This window comes from Ixodes scapularis, unplaced genomic scaffold (assembly GCF_016920785.2).
Source record: "Ixodes scapularis isolate PalLabHiFi unplaced genomic scaffold, ASM1692078v2 PGA_scaffold4__175_contigs__length_147842914, whole genome shotgun sequence".
Lineage (NCBI taxonomy): Eukaryota > Metazoa > Arthropoda > Arachnida > Ixodida > Ixodidae > Ixodes > Ixodes scapularis.
In genome coordinates, this window is record NW_024609879.1 from 113146622 (window position 1) to 113172781 (window position 26160).

Sequence of the window (26160 nt, forward strand, 5' to 3'; positions counted from 1 at the left end):
TGAAGGACGCTTAAGCTTAGCCTTTAAGAGAGGAACGCGATAACTAGACTTATAAAACTCCGCTCGTTCCCAAGTCGTGCAAGCGTGTCTGCGTGTCCTAGTCAGTAGCGTGTCTGGCTCGCAACCGAAAAGTCGCAGGTTTGAAACTCTCCTCTGCGTGACGTCACGTTTCACGTTACAAGTTTCACGTGACGTCACACGTGAGCGTTGTGGGTTCGAAACTCCCGCACGAGGTCATGTGGCGTAAAGTCACACGAGGCTGTGACGTCACGCCCCCATCGACCAATCAGGATTTGCCCGTCCCGCCGACGCCGACTTTTGAGACACAAGCTCCTTAACGCTATCGCAATAAAACTTGCAACGAATTCATGTTTAGACAGCGCATGGTCGTCTCCCCTTAAGGTAAGGCGACACTGGATGACGCAGTAGATGAGACCTTTAGCCCTTGCAGTGCCACTACTAGCCTAGGGTCTTTAACGTGCACCACACGACCGCCCGCCGGTACGACGCTCATCCAGATCGAAAACGGACAGGGCCGGAGATTGAACGCAGGACGCCAGGGATCTGCAGCGCGAGCTTTCCCTTTAGGAGCCGGAGCTGCGGTGCGCTATGCCACTCGGCCACCGATCCGCCAATCAGCATGCCCATGAATTAAATTAAGAGGTCAAAAAGTGTCACTGATTTGCCTATTTATGCTTTGCGCCATCTTTTTCTTTACTCTTACTTGTATTAGCAACGAGCCTAGCTTCATGCCTTGACACTTAGATTTGGTTTTATGAGAAGTGAAAGGGTTATTACCACTGCATCGTCGGTGCTGCGTTTTGGCGAATATTGAGACACGGCTCTGGTTCCCGCATGCTTCGAAGTCGACCCGCCAAAACTCGCCTTGAAAACGAAAAAAAAAAAGATTAAAATTATGCTAATGTAAAAATGCAGTATTCGCTAGTAACAACAAACCTTTTAAACGTGCTGCTTTCGATTCACGACAGTTTAGAATAATGAAAATAATGTATATTTACGCGTGCAGTTCATTTGATAGAGACGCGGGTCCGCCATAGCCAGACAAAAGGCTTATTGGACAGGACCCTACAGGTCCTGATTAAAAAGCGTCCCCACACACGTGAAGTTCCAAACCCCAAACGTACATCACATTAGCTGTGAAGCAACCGATGATGGTCACACAAACACATGCACAGCACAGTCACGAAGTTGCACTAATACATCGGAGCACTTGCTTATATTTTTTTTAGCGTGTACACAGTGTAAGCATCATCCGGTAAGCTATTAAACGTAGAGGGTACATAACAATTCCGTATTTTTTTTTTCTTACATTGTGTTACAACAAAAGGCATTTCATAGCGCTCAATGTGCCGAAGCAATCTAGACACGACGTGGGGTACTTCAAAATTATTACACCAGGAGTGTTTCAGTACAATGGTCTGAAGTAATAAAGAGCTGAGCAATAGCAAACCCCAGGCTGCTATCATCTGTTGTTCAGTTTGCGACATTGAGCCCATGGACAATGCTCCAAAGCTCTGGGTGTTTTCTTCTCGGAACATCTCACGTGGGACCAACACATAAACCACGTAGGCATGAAATTAAACAAACTTAATGGCTTGATGAATAAACATAGACATAGTTTGCCACAAAACACAAAAAAAAAAACTTCTATATAATTCTTTGTTTCTGCCGACTCTCACTTACTGTCATGTCATATGGGGAACAACTACAAATCAAAACATGTTAAAGTTACTCGTTGCACAAAAACGGGCTCTACGTATTATAACTAACGTTCCATGGTTTACATCAGCGCGTAAATATTTTAATGAATTAAATATTATAAAAGTGTTAAAAATGCATGATTTCAGACTAGTTTATTTTTACAAAATTGCAGTAACAATAAACAACGCACCACTGCTACAATTATGTAGTCTAATCCAACACATACCATCGTATAAAACAAGACAGCCCGAAATATGGAAAATACCAACCGTCAGAAACTCGTATGGAAATCAATTTATAATTCATACCTTGCCTGTTCTCCTTAACAACCTCGCAAAACAGAACATTACACGCGAAACATCAACAAAACAGTCCCTGAAATCCAATTTTATATTTTACTGATGCGACGTTTTCGAATTTTTCTTTATGCTTATATGGTTTCTCGCTGCAGTATTTTACTTATGTGACCTTGTTGTATGGTATGTACGTCTGTATTTGTTTTTGTGCATCATGATGTCTGCAATTTCATCACCTTATGTTTTACTTGACTAGGTATGTAGGCATGTATGCGATGTGTGTATGTGTGTATGTATGGCGTGTTGCATGTATAGTGTGTTATTTATGCAGACTCACCAGTTATATTTGCGTTATCATTACTTGATTATTACTTGACCCGGTATATATTTTTGTGCGTTTATGTCTGTATTATTGTCAGTTCACCTCTTCGTCGGTTAGACTTTAAATGTTCTCCTATGCTCTGAGTGATCATTTAGATTGAATTTTATTGTGTACTCTATGACAAGTATTGGGGGGCAGGGGCCTGTCAAGCTGCAGCTGCAGCTTTTTTCCCTGCTCTCCACACTCCTCTGGGGTGAAAATAAACGATTTATTATTATTATTATTATTATATAAACATTTCTTTCAAGATTGAGTCACTTTTTGTGACCCGATCGTCCGGTGCTGTGCCCGAAAATAGTTATTCCGTCATGCAAAATACTGTATGCTAAAGCGAGAGCTATTGTCTTTTTCGTTGAATTAGGTATTAAAGACCTGGTATTGTACAGTAAACAAGATACGTTTCTCAGTCGTTTACGACGTTTTGACAGTGGGAATTCAACGACCAATCGCTGTTAAATTGAATGGCTAAATATTTTATATGATCTACATAACTTATAGGAGAACAGTTACAAGATATAAAAAGAGAAGTACTGCACACAGAAAGGATGTTCGGACGTTAACATTTTAAGAGGATTACGAAAACAGACTCCTATAAAGTTTGACAGGACCGACCCGTGTAGCAGCTTAATCACAACTGAGGGTTTATTGTCAGCAAGGAAGGCTTGAATAAAAGAATAAGAAAACAGAAATGGAAAAAAACACCGACACGTGCGAGCGGTGCTGACAATGCTCGTGCCATTACGTCGCTGTTAGCAATTACTCTGTTGCCGCATCGTTACTTCCCAACACTCCTTTCCCCTCATTAAAAAGTGGAAGCCGTTTACAACTCCCTGTAACACCGAATTAGAGCGCAGCTCTTGAGGAGGAGGAGGAGGGAAGGGTACGGGGGGGGGGGGGCGAAGTGACCGGGGGGGGGTCACGTGACGATGCCGATGATGTCATCAGTGACGTCACTGATGGCGTCATCAGTGACAATGACGATGCTGACTCCGATGACGTCATCAGCGATGATGACGATACGGATGTCGGTGACGTCATCAGTGACGTCACTGATGACGTCATCCGTGATGATGACGATGACGATGCGGATGCCGGTGACGTCATCAGTGGCGTCACTGATGACGTCATCAGTGATGACGATGCGGATGCCGGTGACGTCATCAGTGGCGTCACTGATGACGTCATCAGTGATGACGATGCGGATGCCGGTGAGGTCATCGGTGACGTCACTGATGACGTCATTAGTGATGATGACAATGACGATGCGGATGCCGGTGACGTCATCAGTGACGATGACGTCATCGGGGAGGTCACGTGACCTCGGCGGGGGGTCACGTGACCTCGGGGGATGTCACGTGACCTCGGGGGATGTCACGTGACTTCGGGGGGGGTCACGTGACTTCGGGGAGTCACGTGACTTCGGGGGTCACGTGACTTCGGGGGGGGGTCACGTGACCTTGGGATGACCTTGGGGGTCGCGTGACCTTGGGGTGACCTTGGTTGCGCCGACGGCGACGCCGACGCCGCTCAAGCCGGGAACGGGCCCCTAAGAGCTGCGCTCTAAAATGACGAACAGGTGGACGCCGATTTCTACGTGATCTTCTCGCAGGTCTGAGTGGATCTCCGCTTTCTTGCTCAGAGGTGACCACCGGTTGTGGTGGCTGGGGTGTCGGCAACGCAGCAGCAGCATCTGTTGTCACGTCCACCTGGGATGTCCGTGTTCGGTCTTCTGAGTTGGTGTCTCGGTAACGAACTTGGTCTGCGTGGCGGCATCGCTGACCTTCTGGCGAACTGATTTGCACCATTCGATAACCACTGGTTGCTTCTACCGTACCGGGAAGCCACCTGTCCTTTAAGCTGTGGTTCTTGAACCACAGTGTCTGTCCAGGAATAAAGGGGTTCTTTGTAACATCCTGAGTGTCTGGCAACCTCACGGGTAGTAGAGTATCAATACGTGAACGAATGGTGTAGCCCATTAATCTTTGTGATGTTGTCTTCCCGTCTTTTCCTGGCATTCTCTGGTACCTCTGTAAGAAACGAGCTAATCTTCTATGCATGTTGCCCTCTTTCAACTTCTGGAGACCCTCTTTGAAGGTTCTCACGGCTCTCTCAGCCAAACCCTTTAACTGGAAAAAATAAGAGGCCGTGCGCATATGCAGGACGTGTTTGCGCGAACAAAAGTCCTGAAACTCAGCACTAACAAACTGAGGACCATTATCCGAAACTACGATCCGGGGCAGTCCGAAACGGGCAAATATCACGCGCAAGGTCTGTATGGTATACTCCTCTGTGGCCGTCTTTAATGGCGCCACCTTTATCCACTTGCTGCGCGAATCTAGGACTATGAGCAACATGTAACCGTCTACTGGGCCTGCAAATTTGATGTAAACTCGAGGCCATTTTTTTTCTCTCACCGAGGCTTCGGTGTCTGAGAAGGTGATAGCGACGCTACCTTAGCGCATTTGACACACCTCCGCGTCACTTGTTCAGTGTCTTCGTCTAGGCCCGGATACCAGAGCAAGGTTCTCGCGACTGCTTTCATTCCCGATGCGCCAACAGGGGACTTATGTAGAAGCTTCAACAATCACGTTCGCGTTCAGCGATTACCACCCTCGGCCCCCAGTAAACTAACCCGTGGGCCACCGTCAAGTCGTCTCTTCGATTGTAAACGGCCTTAGCTGGTTGCTGACACTGTTCTTGATCGTTGGCCAGCCCTTCAGGATAAAACTCGGCACCTGATGAAGAACGGGGTCTACGGTAGTCAATCGCCGGTGTTCTGCGGGAGGAATGAACGAGTCATCCAAGGCCTCCGTGACAACAACATACTCCTGCAAGTCTTCAGATGACGCTTCTGTTGCTGGTTGTTGTAATCTACTGAGGGCATCTGCATTTTGGGTCAGCTCTCCATTTCCCGTACTCTATCTGATACGAGTAGGCACTTAACAGCAAAGCCCAAGGTTGTATTCTTGCGGCCGCTGTGTGAAAAACAGCTTGATTTTGGTGAAAACTGCTCATCAGAGGTTTGGGGTCCGTCACCAAAGTAAATGCACGGCCCCACAATTATTCTTTGAACCTTGTGACCCCGAATACGAGAGCCAACACCTCTTTTACCAGGTGCGCGTAATTCCGCTCTGCCTTCGACAAGGTACGTGAGCGAAACTCAACCGGTTAATAGTCGTTACCATCCTTGACTAATAGCACCGCGCCGATGCCATATGGGAACGCGTCACATTCTAACCGAGGGGGCTTCGTCGGGCCGAAATGTGCTAGAATCTGCGACTGTTTCAACCTGAGCTTACTTTGCTCAAAAGCTCCTTTTGCGTCTTTCGACCACTGTCATTTATGTCCTTCGTTAAGCAGTTCGTACAGAGGGGAGAGCAGGGTTGCCAAGTTGGTTAGGAACTTGCTCTAGTACGTAATCAAGCTGAGGTAGGAGCGAAGTTCTGACACATCCGTTGGTTGCGGTGCCTTCAGGATTGCGTCTAAGTTGTCGTCTTTCGGGTGGAGGCCACGTGCGTCTATTCTATGGCCGAGGTAGATGACTTCCGATTGACGAAACTTGCACTCCACTTTGTTCAGCTTGACGCCATTCTCCCGCAATCGCTGAAGGACCAATTGAAGCGTGGACAAAACCTTCTCTGCAACCTGAATGTCGTCGGGTAGACTTGTACCCCCGGTAGATCCTTCAATAGGAACTATCTCCCGCTGGAAAATAGCCGGTGCCGATACAATCCCAAAGGGCAGCCTATTGGAAGATGACAACTGAAGGTCTATTGCCAGAAAGGAAGGCTAGAATAAAAGAAGAAGAAAACAGTAATGAAAATAAACACCGACACGTGGGAGCAGTGCTGAAGATGCTCATGCCATCACGTCGCTGTCAGCAATTACTCTGTTACCGCGTCGTCACTTTCTAACACCGACTAGCTGAGTTTTCGATGTATTTATCATAAGACAATTTGTCTTAAAACAGTCGTGAAGTTAGCAGGTATCCTCTTGGGGTACACGATTGCTGCAGGATAATCAAGATGTTTCGAAAGTAACACTGTGTCATCCGCGTATTGGAACATTTTAGAAGTTGAAAATCAGATGGACATATCGCTTGTAAAAATGTCAAGAGATGAAAAAACAGAACCTTGGAGAACCTTAGCTTTTAAGGTAACTTGGGAGCTTCGACTTTACCTTTAGAGACTAGCTGTGTCCTGCCAGTTAAAAAGTTCCGGTGAAGAAAAAGGAATGGGCCACGGAATCCAATGTGTTACAATACCGTCAGTAAAATATTGTGGCTCACTGTATCGAATGCCTTAGCCACATCAATAAAAAGGGTGCAAGCAACCTGATGCCTCTCGAAGGCTAGATGGAATTCGTCTGCTAAATCTTCCAGGAAAGGCTGGGTCCCACGAACGTTAAAAAACCTATATTCATTGGTGACAGAATAGGAAAGCTTTTAAGAAAGACTGTCATAGTTTAGAAAATACGTTATTTTAAGATTTTGACAATACAAGGCAAAATGGAAATTGGTCGATAATTGTCAAGTTTTAGAGCGCAGCTCTTAGACGCCCGTTTCCGGCTTCAGCTGTGTCGCCGTCGCCGTCGGCGTAACCGCGCGTTGCATTATGGCAAAAGTCCCATAATGCAACGTGCGGGTCTTACTCGTGACCCGCGCGTCGCATTGAGAGACGTTTCCCCATGATGAAGTCACAGGTGACGTCATGAGGGTCCCGCGCGTTGCATTTTAGGAAACGTCCAGTGATGCAACGCACGGGTCTCACTCGTCACCCGCGCGTTGCATCATGGGACATTTCCCATAATGACGTCACACGTCGATGAAGGTCACGACCTTCATTTCACAAGGCTTTCACGAGTGACGTCACAAGGGTCACGAGTAACGACACGAGGAGGGAGGCAGGGAGGGGAAGGACGAGGGGAGGAGAATGAAAGGAGGATGGAGAAAGAGTATAGAGGGGGAGAGGAAGGAGGAGGAGGAGGGCAGGGAAGAGGGTACAGAGGAGGAGGAGGGGCACACCTTCCTCCCTGTAACCACACTTTCTCGTCCTTAAGAGCTGCGCTCTGATTCGGCACTACAGGGAGTTGTAAACGTCTCATTTTTTCATACCCCCCCCCCCTCACACACACACACCGTTAAGTAGGGCTCCATTATTGCACTCTTGTAATCAACCGGGATAAATGAAGCCATTTAACATGAGAAGCAAAATGTTTTTAGGGATCATAATTTCAGCGCGGATCATTTGCGCTTATGACATCGATACCAGGCGTATTCTTATTTTCGGATCTAAAAAGCGAAGTTCGTAGATCAAGTTCGGTCATTTGGGGAAGGAAAGCAGAGGAAACGTTTGAATCTGGAGATTCGGCTGTGAACATAGTATCGTCACAAGCTACTCAGAACAATCCAGCGAAGAACTTATTGAAATCCTTTACTATTTTTGTCGTATTGTTTCCAAACATTTTCTCAAAGAAGGCATCAATCTGTCTCTTTTTAGTCGAGCCTCGAAATTTCCATAGCAACCGGAGACATGGAACGATAAAAAGAACGGACAAAACAACAAGCTGTCCGGTTTTCTATCGTTCCGTATCTCCGGTGACTACGGAAGTTGTTCACCAGCTCGCCTGTATTTTTACCCTTTCCTCGTAATTCATTTATTGAACTCAAGGTCACTGGAATACGCGATCTTGCTTTAAAAATTTATCTCGAAAGTAATATAATTTTGCTGATAGAATAAGCACGGTTACAGAATTTTGCATGCCGCGGAATTTCATTTTTTTTTTTTTCGAGTTTGTATTGGTTGGAGAACGCCGATACCTAGCCCAAAGAACAGCTTTTGACCGGATGGCTGCCAAATTCCACCTGTTAGCCGTTCCTGTTCGTTTCGACGACGCATCATAGTGATAAGCTTTTAGATTGGGCCTTGAAGCTGCCAAATTAATCTCTAAATATACAGTAGACTATATCAAAGTTTTGAATAAGGAGTAAACTATTGCAATCATTGCTTTGCACCAACTTATCAAATCTTATCTTATCAGGTATTTCCACTGTTTTTGTAATTGCTGTTGTTGATTTAATCGCGAGTTTGGATGGAAGTTGACAAGCCCCAATGCAATGGCCGGCTGATTTTTGCTCTATTACGGCCGATTTTGCAACAACATTTGGAGTGCGTATGCTTATATGATTAAGACACGAGGCCACAACCTGATCAGTCAAAAGTTCTTCTCGAGTTGGGGCTAAAATCAGTTCTTCCAGACGGAAATACGCTAAAAGATTGAGATAGTCACAAACAGTAGACTTGACGCGTTAAAACGTATCAATGTTGAAATCACCTACTAAACAGATGTCGACAGAGTGAAAATTACCAAGTGCATCCCCGAGTTCATCTAAAAATCTTAAAAGATTAACTGAAGGTCTGTAGAAAGCTATTAAGATTGAGGACCACTAAGAACTCCATATCCCCATAGATAGACTCGCAATGGCAGAACTCTACATCGTTTTTTCAGTACACAACAAGTCTAACAAATATCGCAATTCCCCCTCCTGGACAAACCAGTCGTGCAATAAAAAAATAAAATTTATATCCCGGTGTCCGGAATTCACCAGAAAAAAATCGCCTTTAACCTTGATCTCTTTCAGAACAAAAACGTCAAATAGCGGTGACATATTATTGACAGTTATTTCAAACTGGTCCATATATTCACGAATACTCCTAATATTTACATGTTAAAAGCCAAGAGCCCTATCACTGACTGCTTCCGAGAAATGTTGAAACGAAAAAAAAAAAAATCTAAACATCGACAAGTGTATTCGATTATTTGACGTGGTTTTAATACAATGTTATTCAAAAGCCGTTTAACAACGAAGAGAGTTAAACAACCAATTCCAGGTCGGCCAACCGGTGGACGCGTACCACAGACGAGGTTCCTGTCTTTTTTCCGAATAGTGTCTCTTTTTTTCATCCAAGTGAATCGGTGTTGCTTGCTCCCTACTTTCTCGCGTACCATCCAAAAGTGTTGCCCTTTTTTTGCACAGACTGGTCGTAAGTGCACATGCACTTACGACCAGTCTGCTAAGTTGTAGCGAGGAGGCAATTGGGCTGAAAGGCGTTGACGCTTGCGGAGGCTTTAATCACCTCCTTGCCGTTCGTATGTGAACGGCAAGGAGGAGGGAGTTTATGGGGCGCTTTTTGCAATATATTGCAAAAAGCGCCTCATAAACTACGTGACCCCAAGCGAGCAGTTGGAAGCACTCTGAAATATAGGCAGACTTGTGAAGAGTCGCTAAAACTGCTTAAACAGACTAAAATCTTTCAAGAACAGGCGATTCTTCATGTTCCGCGTTGATAAAGTAAATATAGGTATCACTTAGTGTGCTCCGAACTCAGAGTTTCTTATAAGCCTGAATAAATTTTCTAAACGACCGAGTTCTTGATTTTGAAAATCAGCATTAAAACTTGAGGTGACTTTTCGCAGTCAAGCTCCTAGCCTCATATAAATATTTCAGTCAGAATTACTACATTTGAGTTTCACTATAAGCATCGTTAAAAAATCTATGTCAGAACAAAGTAAATAAATTTTCGTGCATCCACAATCGCATCATCCACATTGTGCTCAAGTTCGTAACATATTAATCTTTATGTTTTCCACGGTGGTGTTTCAGATAACTTCCAGATCTAGAGCAGAAATATGAACGTAGTAAGTTACCTTATTCTCGGTCTTCGTTTCAGCCACGGCTTCCACTTCATCATCTCTGATGATCTCGAAAGAGTGATCCTTCGATGAATTGTATCCCAAGCCAGAAAATAAGAAAAATCAATAAAACAAAAACATGTATCAAGAGGCAGCCATCGTTGAATAGCGTTTAGACATCAAATGGTGTAGTTTCGTAGTACTATCGGGGAACAATGAAATGCGAATAGAGTAGCGCGTGGCTCGCGGTAAAGGCTGCGCCGCCTGGAAGTGAGCCTAGGGGCGAGGGTGCGTAGCCTACTCCGATGTGTTTACGCCCTTCGCTCGGCGCTCCCCAATCTTCGGCATTGAGCCTCTTTGTGCGCTTTAAGCCATCACCGCTACTACTAGCGGCGACCTTCTTCACGCCGCACGCGCCGAGCGAGCCAAGGTAGCGGTGATAGCTTTCAGCGCACTGAGGTGCAATGCAGAAGCTTGGGGAGCGCCGAGCGAAGGTTGCAAACACATCGGAGTAGACCACGCACCCTCGCCCCTAGGCTCACTTCCGGGCGGCGCAGCCTTTACCGCGAGCCACGCGCTACTCTATTCGCACTTCTTTTTCCCCCGATAGTACATTATGTACTCTGGATAATTCCAACTAGCATCCCCCTACTTTATTTGCGAATGACGATCACTACATTTTACTTCGATTTTTCACGTTTAAGAAAAAAAAAATTATCTATATTTTTTTGCTTTGTTGAACCTTTCTGCAGCCGTCTTGCCCAGTTTGAATCCAAAATGAATGCCATAAATATATATTACACACACAAAACCAAAGATAAAAGGCACAACATGAACAGTATAGATGGCGCCATAGATGCTTCAAATCGAGGAACAACTACAAAATTTGTGTGGGTTTCACAATTGTACAATTGAGACGTCTTCAAACAGCTGTTGAAATTTGTATATTACCTGTAATTTTTTCTTAATGAAGATTTAGGAAAATTACAATTCGTTTTGCACTTGCAACTTCAGAAGGTTCATGGTAGCTACAAGGTTCTTTTACATTCAGATTCATTTTTCTATTGTCTCATTTCGAGGTTTTCATCTAAACTTTACGTGCGTTCGAGCGCTATTCGTGTGAACAGAATACTGCGTCGATTAATGTAATAATCGAAAAATGCATGGGCTCTATTGAACTCATCAAGCATATGCGGTTATATATTGATACCTCTACGCGTGTGGGTCTAGAATACGAGATATTTTTATAACAGTATGTTTAATCTAAATTTGTTATCTTTCGTCATTGTAATTCTGATGGACCCCCTGAAAGGGCCATTAGAAGTTTAACCAGCTGAGAGGCCCATTAGAATTTTAACCAGACAACCAGTACGCGCTTTCATTTTCAAGAAGTACACTGAACACTTTAAATCAGTGCTTTCCAAATTCTTCCACCCTGCTACCCTGCACAAAAAAAAAAAAGAAGAAAGAAAGCAAGAAAAAACTATTTTTGCAAACTCTTGAATTTAAACAAGCTAATATGCTTTCAATATTGCAAATGCAACATGTCCTATAAATTAAATATTTAAAAGGTTAATCAGCAGATCTTAGTTAATTACCACACTGATCATGACGGTAATGTTCGAATCTAATGCTGCAAGCCTGATAAGTGCATGGTGAAGCTGGCACCCGTGGAAACTTTATCCCTTTAAAAATCTGTTCAAATTAAAAATCAAACACCTTGATTATGCTAAGATTAGCACTGAGAGACATTGAGTGTCTATTCAGGCAGTTTGTTTCTGTTATATGATGAAGTTATATTTTCTTTGTGTGAAGCATGGTGAGTACTTGTGGTTTGAAGGGTATCAATTTTTGCACAGCTCTCGTCCGGAAGAACCTCCAGCTGTGTTTAAATAAAAGAGTGATGTAGACTTCAGCCAGGCTGCGACACGTTTTTTTATTCATAGGTCTGTGTTTATTAGCGAATAATTATATTTTAGTAAGTTTCGATATTACAGCGATTCAATTCAGATATCATTGTTCGAACAATTGAAGAGTCAGTTTGCACTTCTCGTAGAACCTAAACGTTGACAGTTTCATTAACCGTCTTCAACACCACTATATTTCTTTTCACCTTCCCTTCAATCCAGACGCAGCCGTCGCTACAAGTTAATAGGACCAACCCGACAGTGTTCAAAGCGCACCATCATGGTGTTCTATCATTGCTGAACCAATCATATACAATAACAAAAAACAGTCACTTGCGCTTAGACTCTGCTTGATTAGTCCCATTTCCTATTAGCGTCGGCTGTCTCTGGACTTAAGCTCAATCTAAGTATAAAACACAATCAACCAAGACAATACAAAATACCTTATCAGAGTGAAGAAGTTGCTTGGGTGTCCCCGAGTTCTTGGCTCCAATATCTGAAGTCAAATTTTTCCGCCCCTTCTAGAAAATGTATAAATGTAAAAACGCCTCTATATCAGCGCAGGTACCAATATAAGACGTATAGACGCTCATGCAGTGCAGACACAAAATAAGCATCTTCATAACAAGGAGCTTACCTAGTAAACAAGTTTCTGTCGCAAGTCCACGAGCGTTTTCATACGAATAACAAACTTGAAAGCACAAATACTTAATTAACTAAATAATGTAAACCAACTTTCCAGACCTGCCAGATCTCAAAGACATGTCTTATAGAGCATGTCTTGCTTTACAGATATGTTTTATAAAAAAAACTGTAAAGGCTACACCAGAGCAGTGTGAGCAGGTTCCGCCTACGACCACGGGGATATTTCGGAAGTCAATCGTCACGAAAAGTCGAATACACAAAAATGTGCTATAAACATTTAAGTTAGTGAAAATATACATGAGATTTCAATTAGAAACTTGCTGAGCGTGCTCAGAAACCTCTAAATCCGTTAATTTTATACGAACTAGAAGCACATTGGAAGCGTAGGGGTGGGTTAAAGCGTCCACGCGTGCAACACGCGCAAAGCTCGCGTTGCGATAACGCGGTCGATAATCTTGTAATCTTTGCTTTCGTAGCGCTAGCCTTGCGCCTGTTGCGCGACTGGTACCTATAGCACATTTCCACGCCTCCTACGCTCGGCATGTTTATAATAGAAATCAAATGTTTATTCTTACAAACTAAAGATTTCCAACACGTTTTAGTTCATTATTCGGCTTACCGTCGCCATTAGCCTGTGTTTCTATCCCTGGCTGTGTAATTCAGCTGCCCAGACCGCATTAGTGTATGTTTCACTTTTTTTTGTTTGTTTTATTAAGCTTGTTCGAAATCAAATCAAACACCCTGTATAAAAACTATTAAAAACAAAAAATAAATTTATGTTACGACATTAATTACAACCTGAAGCTAAAAATATCCAATCAAAGAGTGATGCTCGTGTTCACTATATGTTAGATTGCTTACCCTTCCTGGTCTGCTAACACTTGGAGTAGGCTCCCGTTTGGTGTTTACAGGGTTTTCCTGACATCCGTCTTCGTGAGCCTGAAATTGAAGAAGACAAAATTTGCGCACTAATGCTCATTCAAACAGGTTCACTGCCACTAGGTGATAGCTGCAAATGCCTGGGGAGACTACGCAACGGACCTACGAAATGGAAAAAAAAAAGGCTATCAGCTTAGGTAACAACAGACAAGATGGAAGAGAGAACAGACCGAGCGCATCTTTTCTCTCTAGTTTGTTTCTTCTACTACTCTGTTGTTTTTTGTCATTTTCTTTTTGTGGCTCGGTAATTATATTTAGCTTTGTCACACTGACTGGCCAAAACGCAGTCTCATACGACAAATCCATTACTGAAAGCACTTGGCTATGGAGACATAACTTTAAAATTTAACCTTCTTCATTGAAATAAAAACTGGTACTGAAACCAGTGGTCATAATACCTAAACATTATTTTTCCTATTAGATACCTAGTAATTTTTTAAATCAGGACAAGTTATTGTTTTTTGCACGAGTTATTTTTAATGAAACAGGCTTTCCTACATATTACAAATCCTAAAGCACTTTCCAGATATAGACTGCGCTTATGGGACGCTGTCGTGCCCCATAGGCTCATTCTAAATGGAGTGGTTCTACGTGACTCTATAGGGTATACTTTCTCAAAATGCGACATAGACGGAAAGCCTGTTTTTTTTTTTTCGTGAACACAAACGTACAAAAAAGAAATGTAAGCTGATAACTTGCAGAGACAAAATTCGTTCCTACCTTCCACTCCTCTTTGACAGGTAATGAGCGATGACTGCGTTCTTCTTCCCTTTTCACACACACTTGTAAGTGTTTTTCATAGTTACACTTCTTCACGGGTCTCTCACAGAACTGGCAAGATTTTTTTTCTTCGTCGGTGATACTTTTTGTCATGGAAGGGTCATGGCCCTGCAAAAGAATCATGAAATGAATCTACACACTGGTATCGGGATATAACAATCATATGCGTGGCACAAGTCACCTGCTGCTTGCGCATGAGTTGCGATGATGTCAGAACAACGCCGAGCTTGAAAGAATAGGGGGTAGACCTCAACGCTAGATGCCTAGAGGTCTGCCCAATATTTTCTTTTCTATCAGCCAATCAGAGCTCGGCGTTGTTCTGACGTCATCGCAACCCCTGCGCAAGAGGCAGACGAATTTGAGCTACGCATAATCGTACAACCTGCTTTGTAATCCGATGTAAAATCCGCACGTTCTGCGCACTAAAAATGCCAAGTAATCTGACAAAACGTTGGCCCGCACACCATTTTAAATTTTAATTCCTGTTCTCCACTCATCGTAGGTGCTGTGGGTAGTTGAATCTTTGAAGTGTTGTGATATTGTAGCTGTTGGCTCACTCCAATGTTATTCTAAAAGTATGTTGCCTTCTTTTTTTGGACGTGAAACGTTTTTTTGTTTTACCAGATTGAGCGAAGCCAAAAACATTAACCACGAAACTCGACGCAGATCGGCTGGTAGAACGGTCACGTGATCTATGCTTATTGGCTGACCCCGGCGACCAAGAAGGGTTCTGGAAAACCCCCACCCAGGCTTTAAAATTCGACTAGTGCCAGTATTTTTATTGCAGGAACTGCTATCAAGTTTATTTGCGACGTGTTAAGTTACCTTATGAAGAGCGCAGCGAGCGTAGGCGCCGCGAGCTTAATAATGTTCTGGAACGATACCGGAAGGTTTCAAATGCAATACGGTTGCCCAGCAGTTCGCCACAAATTGTTGTTAAGCTGCTGTTAATCCTTCCCCCCTCCTTCTCACCCCAACCAAAAAAAAGTTCTGAGGGGCAAATTTGTTCAAATGGGGAGTGCAATTCTTTTTTTTAAAAAACGCCGAGAAACCGTGTGAAGCATTGTCGAGTTTATTGTTAGTTTTAACACTGCGCTACACAAAAAAAGCAGTGTTGTGGGCACATAAGGCACGTTAAACGGGTCCACTCCCCCTCCCCACCCACCGCCCCCCCCCCCCCAAAAAAAAAAGAAAACAAAAAAGAAAATCAATTTTAAGAAAAAAAAAGAAAAAAAAAAAAAACGACTTGTCACAGAACGCGGAATTTCCACCCAAACGTATACCTCTAGCGTTTCGAAGCAGATGCCAAAGTTTCTGAACCAACCGTCATTTTGCTAAAAGGTTGTGTTTCTTGAACATTTCAATGGGAAAATGGGGTCCGTTCTTGGTAACTGAAGTTAGTTATTCAGCTTCATATATTCAAGGGCTCGACTAACCGCCATTTTCTCATTGAGAATGTTTTGAAAATCCCTTATTACTTTTGATGAAGATAACGCTTAGTTCTGAAACTTCGGCCTCTCGTTTAGACCGCGAACGCTGCATTTTGGTGGAGAAACAGCGCTCGGCAATGTGTCGTTTATCTTTTGCTCCAGAAGAAACCTGCGTATTTTTAAGAGCGCAGCTCTTAGGCGCCCATTTCCGGGTTTCGCGGCGACGACGTCGGCGTAACTGCGATCAATTTAGGGGAAAAATTTACGTCAGGTGACCTCAATACCAATTCAATTCCCCGCTAAATTTAGCGGACAAGTTCAGTTCCTCCGTTCGATTTAGCGGGAAAATTCAGTTTCTCCGCTAAATTTAGCGGGGAAGTCGACGCCACGTGACTTCAACACCACTTTGATTTCCCGCCAAATTTAGCGGAGAATTGAATTGGTGTTGGGGGCACGTGACGTCAATTTTCCTGCTAAATCTAGCAGAGAAATTGAATTTGTTCATAGGTGGCGTGACACCTCGTCATATGTCATTTTCCCCACTAAATTTAGCGAGGAAACTGAATTGGTGTTGAGGTCACGTGGCATAAATTTTTCAGCTAAATTTAGAGGGAAACTGTGGGAGGTGGGAGGGTGGGGAGAAGGAGGAGGGTAGGGTACGGAAGGGTAGGATGGGAGGGTGCTCAGGAGAAGGAGGGTAGGGTACGGAAGGGTAGGATGGGAGGGTGCTCAGGAGAAGGAGGGTAGGGTACGGAAGGGTAGGATGGGAGGGTGCTCAGGAGAAGGAGGGTAGGGTACGGAAGGGTAGGATGGGAGGGTGCTCAGGAGAAGGAGGGTAGGGTGCGGAGGAAGAGGAAAGGAGGGGAGGAGGAGAAGGAGAGAGTACGGAGGAGGAATGGCATACACTCCCCTCCGTACCCTCCCCTCCTCCTTTTCCTTCTCAAGAGCTGTGCTCTAATTTCGAATTAGAAATTTGTAAACGTCTTTCATTTTTACGTACTTTCATTGAGGCCACTTCGGGTCCAGTCAGCGATGATGGCGCTGAAGCACTTGACGAAACAAAGGGAAACGATTTCTTCTCTATCGCCCCTCGTTTTGAAGGTTCAGGAGGACGTTGGCATTCATTTTGGTGATTCTATGAAGTACACAAGAAATAGTATTTCGCTAATTGCCCTAAAATATAATTTTCAAAAAGTGAAAAGGAGACATATTTGGAACACTTTTAATGAATAAACTTGTTCCTGAAAAAATAAAAGTAAAAACAAAAATTGCGGCAGTACATATGCAACGTATGAAAGATTTATCATACACAGAGCACGTTTTGGGGTTTGGAAATATCGATGCAATCGTTTATTTACGCACACTCGCACCTCGACTTCCTGCAGGACCGCCATTGCTTGTCGCTATGGTCACGTGATCGACTACACAAGATATTGAGAGAGGCGCCGCCCGCGAAACACCGCCTTGATGGTTGTGTTTACATAATCTAACGGCCCGTTCAAACACTTGTGTGTGCTTAAGACTGAGTTCTTGTGATCTCTCACGAACGTACTTAAAAATATATTTATCAAGAGATTAAAGACGTCAAGAAACATCTGAATAGCAGTAGACTTTAATGCACAGACGTTTCGGAAAGAGTTTTTCCTTTCTCAGTGTGTACAACCAACAGTTTCCAAACGTTTTTTCTTCGGGGCATGAAAGGAAAAAGAAATAAATAGAAAAGAGAAGGAGTGGAAAAAGAAACGAAAAAACAGCAAGTGATATTGAGTAGGAACACGTATTCCGGATAAAACGAAGAGTAAAAATTTGTGACTAAAAGAACAAAGACCGCTAACAAAGAAAACAATAAGTAATAAAATGTTTCAGCTTTTTATTTATAATTATATAAACATAAAAAGGGAAACAAAAATCGTGTTTGACTCATTCGCAGGGCACGCACGGAACGGATGGGATTGCTGCATCATTGCTCGGCTGAGACTCGTCTCCAATCAAGGGCAAACATGTATATCTGCCTAACGCTGACTTAGAACTCGGCTCGAATCCGTGCACCGGGCTCGCCTCCTTATCTGACGTCGAAAATTTCATCTAGAAGGTGCTGCCGAATAAGTGTCGCGCGGCGGTGTCACTACACGTTCTCTCTCGGTAGCAGGGTGATTTCAGATAAGATCGACCAAAGGATGGCTAGTCGACATTTTCAAATCAACTGATGTTTTTATATGTTATTGTCTAGTGTCTGGTATGAACGAATCCAAACTTAGTTTTGACTAGAAAAAATACTTGGGGACAGGAAAAATCGTAAGGCATGAGGTGGTGGACAGTTGCATTAACGCGCACTGATGGAGGGGGCCCGTTTGAGAGTGAATAACTAAAGCGATAACATTAGGAGAACTCTAATACGTTTTAGGCGCAAACTATGGGTATAGCTTGCTTGTAATATAAAGTAATCATATTTATTTAAAATTTACTTATTTTTCTAAAAATTGACAAACATGCCTGCTCGAACGACAAATGGCAAATTTTGGAGGTCTGTATCTCATGAAATAATTTAATCATTATGATATAATTTGCAGATATTATTCTACTAATATATAGCTAATATTTAGAAAATAACTAAGGTATCTGTGTGATACAATAGTTAGGATATATTTAGTCAAACATGGAAAACAAATCAAACAAAGAAAAATTCCGATGCGAATAAAAAAAAAAACACCACCCTCGATTTTTTTTAAATTTAGGTAACCTGTTATACTCTATTTCGGCATTCATTTCCATTAAAAACATGTTGCATCATTTTATTGAGAAAGAAGATACAACTCCCCAAAGTAGGGTCCTTTTTCAAAGCCTACACTTAGCAGTGTTTTATACAAGAACTGACTCTGAGTTCCAGTTTCATGAAACCAACACACATCTTTTATATAGTTTTATTCAGATGAGGCCAATAACTAAAGAAATCATTCACACACTTAAATTAAGGAGAAACTACTGTGTACAAAGAGGTATCATATTACGGACTAGTGATCCGAGAAAAGATCATGCAGCCATCGGCCACTAGGAACTTAGTTTACTTTATTCTCCTGCGACACTATACGCTATTCCCTCTTCCGCTCTACCTTCATCTTTCTCTCTCTCTCTCATATATATCCCTGATATATATCCAGAACAGAAACATGTTCAAGCATTCCCTTTCTGCGTGGTAGTGTTCTGTGGCTAGCAAAGATCATTTCCTCGCTAAGCTCACGATTATGGCAAAATAGTTGCCGGAAACCGCAGACGATCGACACTCGTCGCTAGTTCTGGCAAAACGGCCGATACAATCTTTTTTTCGCATTTCCCCGCTCGCTGTCAAGGACAAGGGGGTTCGCTTCAACCAGCAAAACATGGCCGCCGACGCCTGTTTACTGAGCAGTCATGCCTGTCGCCATCTCACTCGCTGGCGTCACGGGCGATAATATCAGGCACAAAGGGGCACACCAACCGGCAGCATTATCCCCAAATACTCGAGCCTCGCGTAAATACATAGAGTGTAAACGCTGTCGCCATGTTATCGTAGTAAGACCGCCCCCCCCCCCCTCCCCCAACGGGGGACTGCAGTACGCGACGGCGTACTAACACAACGGCGACGATATCGACATCGCGGGCTCCGAATTTTCCCATAGTTCTACTCCACGGGCATTTCTCGAAACGCTTGATATTGTGTACGCCCGCCTGGAAGGATTTCAGGCGCGTAGTTAAGATAAGGCGGTTCTCCGCGGCAAAAGAAAGCAATTTCACAAAAGCTTAAAAGCGGCGGCGACGCGTGTGCGGTGAACGCTTGTAGTTTTGGTGTAGACAGGGTGTGTGTGTTCTAGTTGTTGACACCAGCCGGCGATAAGGCACTGCAGGCGGTAGCTCAGTACAGCAAGGGCTAATCCGAGTGACCATCAACGTAACCCCACCGACAACCCCTCGCGAACCGGTCGCCGACATGGCTCAGGCTGTGTCATGAACCACGTGGTAGAAGCTCGGGTGCTTTCATATCAGCGCGTGGAGGGACGACAGTGCGATTCCGGAAAGTCTTTTTCGAAGGCCGCTGACCACAATTTTTTGTCTGGAGACTTTCCCTCTTTCTTCCTTTGACGTGGATCAAGCTTTGCCGACAGCCTCAGTTGACCTCTCTTTTCAAATGTACGTTTGCAGTGAGTGAGCTCCTCAGCCTCGGACTTGTCACTTGTGCACCCAGTAGTTCTTTCACTTGGCAATTATATGCCATCAGTTAAGGTTTCATTTCTATTATTTATGTATACATTATGAAGACGTCCTGGAGCTCCGAACGAGTGTTTTGTGCAGATTACTTTTGCAAACACAAAAAGACTATACCAAAGCAGCGGAATTTTCCAAGTGTTGGCGAGTTGGACCTAAACTCGTTGAAGCAAATTCTTCCGCCTGACTATTCCACCAATGTGAGTGCGACTGACTACCTGTGCTACCATTGCTTCATGCACATCACTAAGGAGATCTCGATGCGAAGCTCAGAGCAGTGCCCTGACATATTTGTGCCAGCTGAAGAAGCAATTGAAGATCTAAATCGCAGCATACTACCTACAGATGTGTCGCCGCTGAGACAACCAAGCGTCGTAAGAAGTCGGGACAGGCCTGCCTATGTCAAGAGAAAGCAGACAGAACTGGAGCAGGTTGCTGTCAAGAATATACGCTCAAGGCTACGTATTGCGTACGACAGGGACGCACCATCGGGGTCGTCCGAACCACATGCACTGAGTGGGTGGACAACTTTCGGCAGGCCTTTGAAACCGCCACCTCTCTCCGGGAACGTTGTCAACTGCTTACACTCCTGCCGTCAACACTGACGAAGAATGAGGTTCAAAAGATGATTCCACAGGCCTCAATGTACCTCATCAGTAAATCCCGAAAACTCAAGGAAAAGCATGGCGTGTGGTATGAGCCGGATCCTTACACGAGGTGCAAGGTGAGCCCTGAGAACCTGTCTGCTGCCCTAGAGTACTTCACGAAACACGAGCTACAATGTTCGCGCCAAAGTCCCAACCAGAAGGACGTCATCTCTGTCATGCTCAACGGAGAGAAAACGTTCGTGCCAAAGCGCTTCATGACACGCTCAATACGAGAGGCCTTCCGTATATACAAAGACAAGCATCCCGATTCCGGCGTTGGGCTAACGAAATTTTATTCGTTGCGCCCTGGATGGGTCCAATGTATTCCACACCGGGAAGTGTGCGTTTGTGTGCGCTGCGCCAATTATTATCTTTGTATTGCCGCTCTAGAGAACGTTACAGGCTCAACATTCAACACTGGTGAAATGAACTCGGCATTTCTGTGCTACCCAGCAACAGAACTGTGCCTTCAAGGAGACTGTGATCACTGCCCAAAAGGCCAGTTTCTTACACTCCAGGAACTTGATATCCCGGAGGATGAAGAGATTGTGCTTGCAACATGGGAGTCCGGCGACCTTGTGAAAAAAACTTTGGAACCTGAGACTTTCCTAAAAGTCATCCAAGTGACGGTTGGAAGTTGGGTACTTCACAACCATATCCGGCAAACGCAAGGTAAAGCGATCTACGATGAAAAACAGTGCATGCAACGCGGGAGCATTGTCTTTCATTTTGAGTTTGCTGAAAACTGGACCATCGTGCTTCCTGGCGAAGTGCAAGCATATCACTGGAAAAAAAAAAAACAAGTTTCGATATTTACATGTGTAGTGACGACAAGAAAATCTACAAACAGCTTTGCCATCATCAGTGAGGACCTGTGTCACGACGCCGCTCACGCTTGCTTGGCTCTAGAAAAAGTGAAGGAGTGGGTTGAAGACAACGTTGCGGTATACTCGTACGTGACGTACGTAAGGGACGCCGCCGCCAGTCATTTCAAGAATCGCTACCAGCTTCACCAATTTGCAAAGGACGATTGCCCACAAGCCCAGTGGTTATTTTCTGCATCTGGACATGGGAAAAATGCATGTGACGGAGTTGGCGGACTCGTGAAGCACCAGGCCACGCTGAACAACCTGAGAGAACGTTCAGTAAGCGCAATTCAGACGGCCAGGACAATGGTGAGCGTTCCATCAAAGAAACTGAAAGGCGTGCATCTTGTATATCTGGACGAAAATGAGGTTGTTCGGTATCGTGAACAAAAAAAAGGAGAGTGGCTGACGGTGCGCGCCTTCCCTGGCATTCAGTCTTGGCACGCGTGGCGGCTCAGCAAGTCATCAACAGAAGGGACCTGTGACGTATATGTAGCACGGACAGTCGGATCTGCTTGGAAGCAACTTTATTAAATGGGTACAGCGAGGAAAACCTTAGCGTAAAGTGCCGAATTTGATTTCCCATGGACTGCTCATTTTGAATGCAGGGACATCTTATTTATCACATTTTTCTTCACGGGGTATTTAACCTACTGTTTTTGTTGGTCCGGGCACGTACAGTGCTTGAAGTGAGAGAGCGCCTTGACTATAGCAAGACACTCACGTCTCATGGTGCGACACTTAAGCTGCGGTTTCGTGAAGGCTTTGTAGTACTACTCGGTGACTCGCTCGGGGCCCTCTTGTTCTTGTGATAGAATACCACCGACCGCACTGTTGCTTGTATCTGTATCCAGAATGTATAAGGCGTTATCTTTTTGGTAAGCCAGTGCAGGGGGCGATGTTAATGCCTGCTTGACTGCCTCAAAGGAGTCTTGACAATCGGTGAACCAACTGAACACATGCACTTCTCATTCAGAGCATAATGCGGTTTAGGGACTCGTGAAAAACCAGGAGCAAACCGACGGTAGTAAGTCGCCAAGCCAAGAAAGCCCAGAACGTCCGCACCTGATGTGGAGGTTGGCCAGTCGGTTATGGCACATAACTTCATTGGGTCAGGAGAAACTCAATTAGCTGAAATGATGTGCTGTAGGTACCGAGTTTCCTTCGGCATTAGGGCCCTTTGGCATTAGGGTCCTTTGGAATTAGGGCGCATTTTTTGGGAGTTCGCTTCAGGTTTCCGTCCTGAAGTTGCTGAAAAACCAGCTCAAGATTTGTCAAGTATTCAGTGAACGTCTTTCCAAGGAAAATGATATTGTCTAAATAAACATGGCTCGCGGACCAGGTCAGTCTCTGAAAAACCTTCTCCATCAGATGTTGGAAGTTTGCCGCCGCATTACAGAACCCGAATGGCATGACTGTGATGGGGTATAGTGCACATCCTGTGTTGAAGGCTGCTGATTCTTGGTAAGGTGAATGTACTGGCGCCTGCCAGTCGGCAATCTTCAGGTCGAGAATTAAGAACCAAGTGAAACACGCGAGTGCGTCCTAGATGTCATCTGTTCGTGGTAGCGGAAAGGCATGCATCCTTCTTTCTGACGCAATTCAGCTTTCTGTAGTCTACGCAAAATCGAGTCGATCCATCCCTTGTTTCTTACTAGGGTGATCGGCGAGGACCAGGGTTCATACGCTGGCTCAATGAAACCTTCAGTGATCATTTCTTGAACAAGGTCAATAGCTTGCGGTCGCTCAGCCACCGGCACCCTGCGAGGTGGCTGTCGAATGGGCGCAGCGTCACCGGTTATGATGCAGTGTGTGGTCAGATGTTTTTTGCCTAACTCGGTGGCGCTCACGTGGGTAATGATGAACTCAGCGCGTGAAGTCCGTCAGGTCATGCACAATGCCAGCTCACCTCGTACGTCCTCCTCGGCATCCCTTGACAACAGATAGTGCACTGGATGTATGTCTCAGGACAGACCCCTTCGTGGTCCCGTAGGTCCTTGGTCGGCAACATCGTGTCGCATGCTTTGCATTTGGTGTTCGGTGTTATGGGACACTCCACCCAGTGTCGCTGGAAAAATAATGAAAAATAAAGTTTATCTGCAAATGTCGACTCTATATTTTCTTCCTGTAGCTACAATGGCTCTTCAATGAGGGTATTGTGCTAGCCAGTTGAGTTTCCAAAACAGCTTGAAGTGAAGCTGAAGCACTTCAAGAAATGCGTGTGTGGAATGGAGTTCTATATCTTTCGTCCCGATAATATAGATATCGCACTAATTTTGCACACAAAAAAAAAAAAAAAACACAAAAAAAACTGCAGGGCATATGGCGAGCCACTTTGGTGGCGTTGATCTGTCCAAAGCGACGTAACGTCGTTCTCGACTTCCCCGAGTCAGCTTAATGGCGAGCAAAGGTCATCTGACCCTGGTGAGGACGCCACTTTCTAGAGTTTTCCCCTCTGCTCTCGGGCTCTCATGTGCGCGATGAGGCGTAATGGGAAGGGCTATGCTAAAATTTAAATTGGCGATTACGACACTCGTATAATTAAGATAAAAAGGAAACTTAATACAATTTTTAGGGTACCTACATTCCAAGATTTTAGTTTTATTCTTCGAATTCAATGACCTCTTTAGCTTCGCTTTAAAAGTAAACGAACGTGGACCTTGTTCGGGAAATGAGTGCATACCTTCATATTATTCAGAGGGCAGTATTTGGTGCATCCCAGCTTTTTGTTGGGGCAAAACACAGTCAGTTCTTGTGTTGACAGGACTAGCTCGGTTGCTTCGTTTAGCTGTTGAAAGAGCAAGAAGAGAAGGGATAAAGACTACGCAAAACAATCCGCTCTGTTTTTGTCACTTTTTCAGTCGATAGCTGGGTTGTCAAAACTGGAGTTAGATCATTTTTGTGCCGCGATTGCTTCATTCATGATAGCGATGTATGCAACTGCCCACGTACTGCGGATAGCGGATTCGTATAAGTCTTTTTTGTTAGCAGATCACGCTAATGTGTTTCGAATGTCGTAAAAAAGGTGTATTTAGCGTCTTATTCCGCTTATCAGCTATGGGCAGTATTTCAAATACAGTTAGTTTAAATATGTATTTAAAAAAAGTATTTCGTATTCAAATATACAGGATGTTCTTTTTTACCCTTGCAGATTTGTTTTAAAGAAATCCATGAAAGCTGCTCTTATGCGGTTTTTGCGAGTGAGTTATACGCCCAGGGGGACATTATGTGGGTGGCTAATCTTCGCGATAAGTCGGCTAATTATTTAAAATTTACTAATTAACTTTCTAATTATTGAAAATAGACATGGTTCCAATCAGAAACCTGCTGAGCGTCGTCCAATACCCCTAAATCAGTCATTTTCAGGAAGACTTTCAGCGCGTGAGAAGCGTAGTAGTGCACTAAAGTTATCACTCGTGGAGCAGGTACAAGGCTAGCGGTTTCGGTAAGGCGCCCGTGCAATTTTTCCGTCTCTTATCTAGCCCCAGCTTTGTACCTGCTCCACGAGTGGTAACTGCAGCGCACTACTGCGCTTCTCACGCGCTCAAAGTCTTTCTAAAAATTACTGATTTATGGGTTTTGGGACGACGCTGATCAAGTGTCTAATTGGAACCATATGTGTATTTCACTAATTAAAAAGGTAATTCTTGAATTTTAATTAATTAGCCGACTTATCGTGAAGATTAGCCACCCACATAATGTCCCCCTGGGCGTATAGCTCACTCGCACAAACCGCATAAGTGCAGCTTGCACGGCTTTTTTTAAAGAAATCTGTAAGAATAAAAAAAAAAAAAAAACACCCGGTATATTGGCTAATGCATTTGTAAATTTTATATAAATACTGAACATTGAGCATTTCATATACTGCAAATATACAATTTTGGGCACTGTTCTTTGAATCAATTGCGATGACTGCTTTGATTGACCAATTTATCCTTTTAGTCATCGTATTAAGGACATGCTCTCTGAAAGTTTTATGGCTTCAACTGAGCCATTCGGATGAAGCCTCGCACCGAATACATTGTTATCCTGACGTTGTACCCACCTATCTTATGACAAACAAAGTTTAGTGTTAGAGCTGGAACTTTGATTTAAGTGATTCGTGGCATATATCTATATATAGACTACCCTTTATTTGGGCTCCCTATTTTTCTTTTAACCTGGGATAAAATTTAAGTCTAAGACGTCAGTCTACGAGAAAGAAATATATTTGTAATAATATTCGAAGATGACCAAGTGCTTTCGTTGTATTTGTATCGGGTATATAACTACTTTTCTAAAACAAATGTAATCGGGCTTGTAACTTAATGCATATCTGTCGAAGTATTTTGTATTTGTATTTTGATTTATTTTTTTAATATTTTGCCTGTCTCTGCATCGAAGCTGGTTCCGAGGTGGAAGTGACACTCCAAAGCCTGAGTAATTTGCTGTTGGATGTTGCGATCCTGGCGTTTGGTGCTATAGAAGTCCTGATCAAAAAAAGAGTACAGGAAAACGCGAGTGTCGCTGTCGTCATGGCGTCCCAACTCCCGATTGCCGAAGCTTGAGTAGACCGTCAAGCTTTAGAGCAACCTGCAGCAAAACAGGCGTCTCCTACATCCACTACCGCTGATGT

The 26160-nt window shown here is 44.0% G+C and overlaps 1 protein-coding gene across 5 annotated transcripts in view; it reads right to left on the reverse strand.

The window, feature by feature from the left end:
• The window catches only part of LOC120848893, a 54094-nt gene that overhangs the window by 19597 nt on the left and 8337 nt on the right, over positions 1 to 26160 (reverse strand). For 2 of the 5 annotated variants that reach the window (XM_042293360.1, XM_042293363.1), the window contains exons 3-10: positions 24229 to 24333; positions 23455 to 23613; positions 16794 to 16928; positions 14304 to 14471; positions 13506 to 13583; positions 12443 to 12520; positions 10108 to 10176; positions 799 to 885 (exon numbers count right to left, since the gene is read on the reverse strand). In XM_042293360.1, the coding sequence (XP_042149294.1) occupies positions 799 to 885; positions 10108 to 10176; positions 12443 to 12520; positions 13506 to 13583; positions 14304 to 14471; positions 16794 to 16928; positions 23455 to 23613; positions 24229 to 24333 (879 nt within the window). Of the gene's footprint in view, positions 1 to 798; positions 886 to 6032; positions 6190 to 10107; positions 10177 to 12442; positions 12521 to 13505; positions 13584 to 14303; positions 14472 to 16793; positions 16929 to 23454; positions 23614 to 24228; positions 24334 to 26160 lie in introns of all 5 variants that reach the window. The other 3 variants (XM_042293361.1, XM_042293364.1, XM_042293362.1) reach the window with 2 other exon arrangements.